At 39.2% G+C, this 9,532-nt stretch overlaps 1 protein-coding gene across 1 annotated transcript in view; it reads right to left on the bottom strand.

Moving 5' to 3' along the window:
- Positions 1-9,532, bottom strand: part of il11ra (interleukin 11 receptor subunit alpha) — a 43,908-nt gene that overhangs the window by 12,673 nt on the left and 21,703 nt on the right. The window contains exon 2 of the mRNA XM_020601146.1: positions 935-1,031. Coding sequence (XP_020456802.1) covers positions 935-1,031 — 97 coding nt within the window. The remainder of the gene's footprint in view (positions 1-934; positions 1,032-9,532) is intronic.

Raw genomic sequence — 9,532 nt, 5'->3', positions numbered from 1 at the left:
GACAATCCCCTCCCTCTGTTTTTCTGTGTGTGTATGTGCACATGTCTGAGCCCTCTTGCCAGAGGCAGAATCAGATATGAGTGGAACGCTGCGGGTTTGGGGAATAATGTACTTCACTGCCAATAAAACATGAATACACACATTCAGATCAGCCAACTTTTTGCACTGCCCCAGGTAACACACACACATACACACACATATATAGACTAACTGTACACATATGCATTGAACTACACAGCCAGACACACATACACACTAATGTGCACAGGAAGGCTGCAAGTTTCTCCTTGCATTGAAATCAGATGACAGGGTAGACAAAGAAATTGCAAGCGGGATGAAACTCGTTACTTTCCAAACAATGAAAAAAAGGACTGTAGATCATGAAAGGTAAAATTCATAGGCAGGGAAAATTCTGACAGTTTCACCTCAAGGGCTAAAGGGCGAGTGTTCTCATTGTTGGAGTGATTAATTTGTCTAATGTTAGAAGGGGATAAATATAAGTAGAATGAGATCAAAACAAAGAGGGAGGAAAAGGAGTCTTAATGCAACACAGACCCTTGAAGTGCTGTGGGAGGCAAAAAATGTTCTGAAAATAACATTTTTGTTTGCTGAGTGCAAACTCACAAAAAACACAAGTTCCAATTCTATAAAAGAATTGAAGCTGCACATCCAAAAACTGATCAGAGAAAATGAATATGAACAATGATGCATTTAAAAAAGAAAAGAAAGTCTCTTATCAAGTTTCTTCTTTACTTTTGGATGTTTCTTTTCTCCATTCTTCTGCAGAAGCCAAAAATAGTTCAAAGCAATCCATGCTTAATCCTTAACATAGTCTGTGTCTGTGCGCTTTTTAGCATGAATGCATGCATGCATTTGCAAATGTATTTTTAAATATAACATGTCTTGTAAAAATGTGATTTTCGTGTGCATGTACCTTCATCAGTCCAAATCTGAGCACAACTGGGAAGCAGTGACCAAGACAAAAACCAGACAACTGTCAGATACACAGGACTGGACAAAAGGCCTGGCATCTAGAAAGACAAAGACAAAAACAACATGAACAACAGCAGCAGCATTATCATCATTTTGAGTCCATTTTCTAGAAATAAACGGGTATGAAGAAAAATATTTCAGAGAAACAGCTTGAATTTCTCATTTCTTTTGGTCAATTTCCTCCCTATAGCTACTTCATACCAATATAAAATTGCACGTTGCAGGTAAACACATCACCAATGAAGCTGGACCTGCGTTTTCCTTAGTCCCACAAATTATATATCATGTGAAGTTCAAAAATGCAACTACAATCTAGTGAAATTGTTATCGCCAGTCTTTTTAAAATTAAAAACACATTTCCCACAAAAATAACATGGAAAAAATGTAGGGTATGATTTTTTCCTCCCTTTTGTTTCTGCTTGCTTAAGTTTTCCCAGAAACTCTGGCAAAAGTAAAGTTTTAGTTCCACTTGTGCTGGACAACGCATCCGTCTTCCAGTTTTGTACTGTAAATCACTTGAAGACAGTTCCTAATTCAAACAAGATGTGCACACAGTTAAGGTGGAGGCCAGCAGGGGAGATATAACAGTGCATTAGTTTAGCATTTGTGGTGAACAGGACATTTATGGAACAGACTTTTTATTGGCACATTATGCACCAACAAGACTTTAGGTCTACTACAAGACTAGCAGCTCTGTCAATCTCTGTTAAGGCACTGTACTAAGAATTGATAAGAAATAAATGCTAACATGCTGATGTTATGCGAATATCAAGTTCACCATAACCACTAACTCTGTGTAGTGTGTTAGCATGCTCCGATCTGAGCTGAACACAGTACAGCCGAGACCGATTTGGTATGCTTAGGGAACATTTTTACAAAATAGGCTATGGTTCAGACACTCTTAATTCAGTTTAATTCACTGGTAGTACTCTGGTGTGGCATTTTGATCAAGCTTCACATATGATAGCAAACTGAATGCAGTTTAACATTGTTAAAGCCCTCTATCTAATTAGCCTTAGCAGGTAAAATGTCTTCCTATTGGCCAGAAGGAATATATTAATGCCTATGTATTGCAGTACATAAAAATAAAAATAAAAGACATTAACAACACTCTCTGTTGTGAATAGTGTCATGGAGTTATAACAGTGTGATGTGATGCTTCTGGCATTTTTATCCTCAGGGGCAGGGCAGATTTACAACTGATAGCTACATTCATAACCGACACCCTAAAACACTGTGTATAGTTTTTCTGCGCAGGCGTTTCACCTTTTTTTCTTTGTGTCACACACGCAAACACTTTACTGTTTCCTTGTTTCATATTCTACTGTGTATTCCTGATCTGATTAAAGCTCAAAACATACTACTGACATCAGACACTCCTGTGTGTGTGAGAGGTAGAGAAAGAGACAGAAAGAGGGTCTAGGAATGTTATAAAAACTGAAAAACTAAGTACTATGTGTGTAAGGTACTAAGCTCAAAATCACACACCTGATGCCAAACACTCTCATTTCTGGTGCCACTTCTCTTTATAGAGCCACATGTGAGATATCCTCATTTCAGCACTTTGGATAACAGCTCTACAATGAGAGAGGGAGCGCAAAGGGCCATAAAATCATTTCATTATGTCATCGTTCCTGTTCAAACAGGATGTTACTAAAGCTGGGGTTGTAACACAGTGATGAATCAATGGTAAAAACCAAGTAGCCCAGATGCCAATTCATTCAAGTACAGGTCAAACACAGGCAAAAAAAACAAAAAAAAAAAACACTTGTGGCACATCAAAATCCTGCTCCTCCTGACCATCTTAAAATATATCCAACGTTTTCTGCAAGTGGGTGAGTCAGCAGTGTGTTCTGTGCATGTTTCATCAGGTTTGCTTTTCAGTTATGTGAAAAATACAGACAAGACTCAAATTGTATGATCCTAAGCTCTGCATGCAATGAAACACAAATACTCTAACACCTTCAAATATTTACAGATGTCAGAATTGAGCGACATATACCAAAAAAGAAATGGGGTGTAAAGACTAAATCTATAGGAAGTACTGCAAAGGAATAAAAATAAATATAAAAAATATGCACAAAAATCTGTACAATTAACCTATATTAAATATGTATATAGTATATTCAGGAGCTGCACAGTTTATAAAACAGGCTGACTCAGGTAGTGCAAATAGTTGTGTTAATGTAATGCATCATGTGAGAGCTTGTAATGACCATGGGGATGGGATGAAAGTTAGTGCTTGTTTATAACGATGGCAAGTAGTTTTGGTCTTGATGAACCATATCATATTGCCAGAAAAGAGATTTTCAAAAAGTTGCTCTACAGTGTGAGAAGTTGGCCACAGTCTTTCCCAGTCGCCTCAGGGTCCTGGAGTTGTGGAGGTCCTGGATGGCAGATCAGAATCAGCTTTATTGGCCAGGTGTGTTGGATGATACCAATGACCGTTGTGTCATCTGCAAACTTTAGGAGCTTGACAGAGGGGTCCTTTTCAAAATAAATCAGCACTAAAATGAAGCAAGTCGGAACTCCGTCTTCATTCAGATCTGTTCAATAAAAGAACTGGGGTATAACAGGACTATGGATGTGATGTTGATGAAGTGCTGTGGCCAGACCCAAGCAAGGCAGCATAATGTAGCCTTTTTTTACTGTTTTGATACTGTATATTGTGTTTGTAATGTCCGGGCTGATGGTGTTCAATGCCGAGCTGAAGTCCACAAAGAGGGTCCATGCATAGGTCTCTGGGGAGTCGAGGTGTTACAGGATGTAATGCAGTGCCATGTTGACTGCATCATCTACTGACCTGTTTGCCCAGTAGGCGAACTACAGGGGGTCCAGCAGGGGGTCAACAATGCCCTTCAGGTGGGCCAACACCAGTCTGTCAAAGGACTTCACAACTACATATGTCAGGGCGACAGGTCTGTAATCGTTCACTCTTGGGGACTGGGATGATGATGGAGCATTTGAAGCAGGAGGGGAATTCAAAGAGCTCCAGTGACCTGTTGAAGATAAGTGTGAAGATGGGGGCCAGCTGATCATCATACACTTTCAGGCAGGAGGGGGGGGGAACACCAACTGGACCTGGTGCCTTTCTGAGCTTTAGTTTTTTTAAAGAGACTTCAGGTGATTGCTCCCTAAGCAGAGTAAATGATACACTGCAGTTTGCCCCGGCAGTGAAGGCAGATGGTGATGGAACCGGTCTAGATGAACTAGATGACAGTGTCAAATGGCTCCATCACCGAGTGTGGCAGGTTGAACTGTGTGGTCATTCAAGTGTTTTGTTCATTCATACCAAATAATGATTATATCGTCATTACAATAAAATATGCAGATGCCCTCCCCATACTGTAAAACACATTCCAGATTAACCCAAACAATCAATGCAAAATATATTAAGGGTTAAATGTTGGTTAAGGGTTAATTTCAAGCTTTGAGCTTTATTTAAATACTGTACTAAAAGCCCCTAACAGGATTAGAGATCCTTCCTACTTTGCAAATGATCATGGTGTTTGAATTCAGAAACATTGTATCTTTTTTGTGTGTGAAGTGTTTAAGGAAAACCTTTAAAGATAATGGTTTGTCATTTGGGGACTTGTATGGTTGATTTGGAATGATTATTCACAGAAGCAGACAAGACATAAAATGTATGCCATAAACTGCATTATACCTTATTGGGTGGTATGAGATCAAAATGATCCCAAACTTTAGAACATCGCTTATTGGTGGTACTCGCCATGAACCTTGCCAAAATACTCTCACTCTCACTTTCCAAATCTCTATCTCCTCACAACCCCATTTTGAAGCATAATGATGCATCTTATATAGCTGGTATGGCACCAAACCACACAAATCTGTAAAACCTGTCAAGCTGTCATTGGCTCAGAATGCACTGAAACGCCATGAGCGTTGACACACACTGAAAGACTATGAGCCAATGAAAAGCTTCGAAACATTTTGAAGGAATGAAGCGCGAAGCGAAACAGCGACGACGTTCGAAGCTTCGAACGTCATCGGTCACGTGACACTGGTGTTTTGATACAAGCTCCGACACAGCGTTTCGAATCACTCCGCTTCAGGACAAGTGACACAAGCTCCAAAGCCTCGGTATCATTTGCCCATCACTAGTCCATCTGTTATATCACACCAATATTCCTGCTAAATAAATTATAAAATGTGTGATGCTACAGCTGATTCAAGGATGAAAAGTTTAAATGAGAATGTAGTTAGTTTTTCAGTGAACAAAAATTATTCAGCATGTCAAAGAAAAGTGTTCAACGGTATTTTAAAACTACTTACATATTTCTGAGGCTATTCATTATTATCCCACCTCCCAATCTGAACTGTTCAATGCTGTTTCTACAGAAACAGTGAGACCTTTTCTGTGAGCTGACAGTCTGATGAATTAATAAGCACAGTAAGAACTTACTTCTTTCAAATTGTACAGAAACAGAATTTTGTTCAATGTCAAACAGAGTCCTGTTTCACTAAGAGCAAAGTGTTGGATGACTGATGAACTGAGGAGGCTGAGGATAAGCCACTCATCTGGACAAACATATGAATACATTAGAAACACAGAGAGGAGAAGAGGCAAAAACAAATTAAGTGTTGGTTGAATTAACTGCCTCCAACTGCACCGAAGTTGTTTATTAGGTTTAAAAGGTTATTTTATGTTAACACCACGTTTAAAAGTGCAAATGCTCATCTGCTGAACATTTTAAATTACTGTTAAATTATTTAGCCACTGCCAACTGCTCACATGATGCATCCACAGCAAGGGATTTCCATTTCTGGTACTTTTTCAGTTTTTTTGCTTTCAAGCAAAAATAGATGGATAAAAACTGGGGGTTTGGGGGAAACTTTTGTTGTCTTATAGGGTGGCTTTCACACCCGTAGTTTGGTTCTATTGGCCCAGTACAAAAGAAAAATAAATAAATGAATAATGTGCTTTTACCTCCTAGTTCTAGTGTGTGTAACTAATGTCTTGGAAATGTCCACAAAAGCTACATGTACTGTACATGCCAGCTGTACTTTCACTTACTTGTTGTCAGTGCTAGATGGCGCAGCACAAGAAAACAAGAACAACATTTATTCCTAAAAGTGACAACAGTGCAGCATCTTCCTGCACTTTCAGGATCATGTGGCCACAGTATCATTGGCTGAGGCTCCAACTGGACCACATCTGTCACAGTCAGTGATAGGCAGCTAGAGACAGATGATGGAAACAAGGGGCTTGTATCACAATATAACGGTGGAAATGTGAACTAGTGAAGTTATTTCTGCCCAAACACAAAGTCACACAAAAAGACAACACACCTGATTTAACCCCGTCCCACCTGCAAACCTTGTTTCCATGGCTACTAAATGGAGATTTTGAAGAACTGGATTAGTATTGAGTCCTTGACTTTGTGTGTGTGAGATACACAACACAAATAAACTAGACTTCAGAGGTTTGCTCACAGCCATGTTAAAACTTCCACCGTGCTTGTTAGTGACATTAAACCTTTAACCTTTGGTGCTTGACATCACTATAAGCATGAGGCGTCCCTGTCAACAGATCGTCTGTTTGTTTAAACCATAAATATAATCAACAATTGTTCAGGACAACAAGGTGTTATGTTTGGCTCATATACAGTAGGCGCTGTTGTCTAAACAGTGCTGACAATGTCCTTGGTGAATTTCAGACATGTATTACCAGTGCTGTAGGGCAAATTTAGATTCTGATTAACTGTGCTGCTTCTGGGACTGAAATAATTAGGTGTGACAGATGGACAAGTCAAGAAGGATCATGATTTAGCAACTGGACGCCATCAAACAAAACAAGAGAATTGGGAAATCTGAGAAGGGCAAAAACATTTGTAAATCAGTCACGGAGTGATCCAGGGACAGTACAGGACAACATGTACCTGCAGCATATGAGAAGAGTCACAACACATGCATTTTGTCTCCTATTTAAACCCACACCAGGGACCAACTTCTGTTTCTAATTTCCATACAAAACTGAAAGTACTGCATCTCCTTTCTTTTGATTCTTTTCCACCTCATGACTTAACCTTATTTGTTCAGCTGTGTTTTACATTGCTCAAGTAACAAGATTGACACTAAATAAAACACCTTGACCACTGTGGGAAGGTATGGCCCATTTATCATGTCAGTGTTGGTCAGTCTAGCTCCCCTTTGCCTGGCTTTATAACATATTTAAGTATTTTAATTAAACACACATGTAGCACATTATAAGGTTACAGATCAGTAATGAATTCCATCACTTTTTTTCCAGTAAAATGGTGCATGTGTATTTGACAAAACACCAGTGAAGAAAACTGTGCAGCTAAGACACCAACAGCAGCTCATAAACTCAAATGCCCCCAAAAAGCACACTAACCTCTTCAAAAGGGATCAGATATAAACTCAGATTTCATTGGTCTCTTATGATATAGCACAGCAGTGTTACATTCACCACTGTGGCACTGCAACGTCACACGGCACACTCAGCAAATTCAGTTCTCACCAACTCCCGTCTCCTTCACTTGCTTTCATACCTTTTTTTTTTTCTGTCCATCCCTTACTTCAAGCTTTCTCATGCCTTGTTACTCTCGGTAAAACCTGTAGCTGCAACCCAGCTGGTACACCGGTCAACTAGTGTTTACAGGACAAGACAGGACAATACAATGCAGGTCTGACGCTTCTTGCATTTTTGCTGTGGCTCCATTGTCACTGCCATAAATCCTGAACAACCTTCTGAACAAGCTACAATCTGTTTTGGGTCACCATTTAAGCCTAAAGGTCATGCACAGTTGATATTCAAAAACAGGAATAAAAGAAAAGTGTTGACATGCTCCTGTGTGTTCAACTGAAATGTAACAGCTATATCTTAATATCATTTTGCTGGGTCTTTTATATTCCTTGAATATTTTTTTGTTTTGTTTTTTTGTATGGCTTAGTAAAGGAAATACTTATGTAGATGCTTGGCTGCAAAATCTTGCCTATTGTTAAAATCCCAAGGCACAGTTTTCCTGAGCACCACTTTCGGCTTGTCTCTCTTACTTATTTAGACCTTGGCACACACATTTTTCCACTCTACTCTGCAGTCAATCCCTGGCTGTTTTCCATCCTCTATTGCCAAAGTGCTCAAGGTTCAGTAAACATATTTATGTCATACTTAATAATGGCTTACCCTCTCCCCTTTCCTGCTTTCCTTCACTCCACTTCTATCTATTCCCATTTACCCTGTCTTAGCATACTTCTCTCTCTCTTTGCCTGCACAGAGACACTTTCTCTCTTCATCTCTAAAGTCCGACAGGACCAGTAAACATATTTACACCAAGGTTTCTAATGATCCTTCATTAACCTTTAGAACAATGCTGTTCTCTAACAGTAAAGTGCTAATCTGTGCTCTTGCCCCGAGCAGCATGTTCCTACTCAACTGACTGGTGCATGATTTTTGTTTGCTTGTTTTTCCAACTAGCTCAGCTTTCTTTGTATATTGGGTATGTTCTAAGTCTAAGTCTATGTATGTGTGTGTGTTCAGTAAGTGTTGAAGCATGTACAGACAGACTGACTGACTATTTTAGGTTCCCCCCCAAAATGTTTGAACCACCAAACATACTTTATCTCAAACTGTGTTCCTTAAGTCAGAGAATACGCAAAACCAGCGATCTTGGGTTAGTTACAGTAAAATTCAGAATGTGTTACTTCTTTCCCCTTTTCTTTTCGTGTTTGGGAGGAAATTAATTTCCAAATACACAAATCAAAGGTTTTAATGTTGGTGCGGCAGGTTGGCATGAGTGCTACTCCTTTGGTCTGATCTGTAGGACAGAAAGAGTTGGAAAGCATATTTGAGATATGACTGAGGCATAAAAATAAAAATTAAAATAAAAAAAAGCCATCAAAATGTAATTGTTTTGTCAAAAATCACAAAGGGAAACAGGAAAAGCATCATATTCCTAAAAATGAAATCATGTCAATTCAACTCATTTTTTTCCTCATGAAATTCTAGTATCAGGTATAGTCACTTCTCCACTCAAAAGGAAATATGAACTCAAAGTATTATCTAAAAAGTCTTCTCAAACAAGTGCTCCATTCAGAGAAAGCCGGACTCACAAATATCAGATGTTTTTCTTCAGATGCTTAAGACACAAAGTAGTAAACAGATGACGCTGAGCTTACTCTTTAACTTATCTAAGCAACACCAAAACGCCCTCTGGAAGCCACATCACAACTGAGATTTCTACAAGCCTGATAATACCACAAACCACTTTCCCTCAGCCACCGGGGGCAGTCTTTCTGAAACTAACTAGAAAAAAAACCACACTTTCATCCAGTGTAAACATGCCCATGGTGGGCATATATTAGGTACTAAGGTATATGCTCAGTGGTTGGGGAAAAGGAAATTTGTATCCTCACTTATCCTACTAGTTACTGAAAAATAATGCTCACTGCAAAATAGCCACCATGGCAACTGCCAAAAGGTAGCCAAACAACCTATATGAGCTTCTCCAATTTCAACACTGTCATTCCATACTGTAGGCTGTGTGAAAGAGTG

The sequence above is a fragment of the Monopterus albus genome, unplaced genomic scaffold (assembly GCF_001952655.1).
Source record: "Monopterus albus unplaced genomic scaffold, M_albus_1.0 scaffold50.1, whole genome shotgun sequence".
Classification (NCBI taxonomy): domain Eukaryota; kingdom Metazoa; phylum Chordata; class Actinopteri; order Synbranchiformes; family Synbranchidae; genus Monopterus; species Monopterus albus.
Note: the sequence above shows the minus strand (reverse complement) of the source record. Positions and strands in the feature narration are given on the sequence as shown.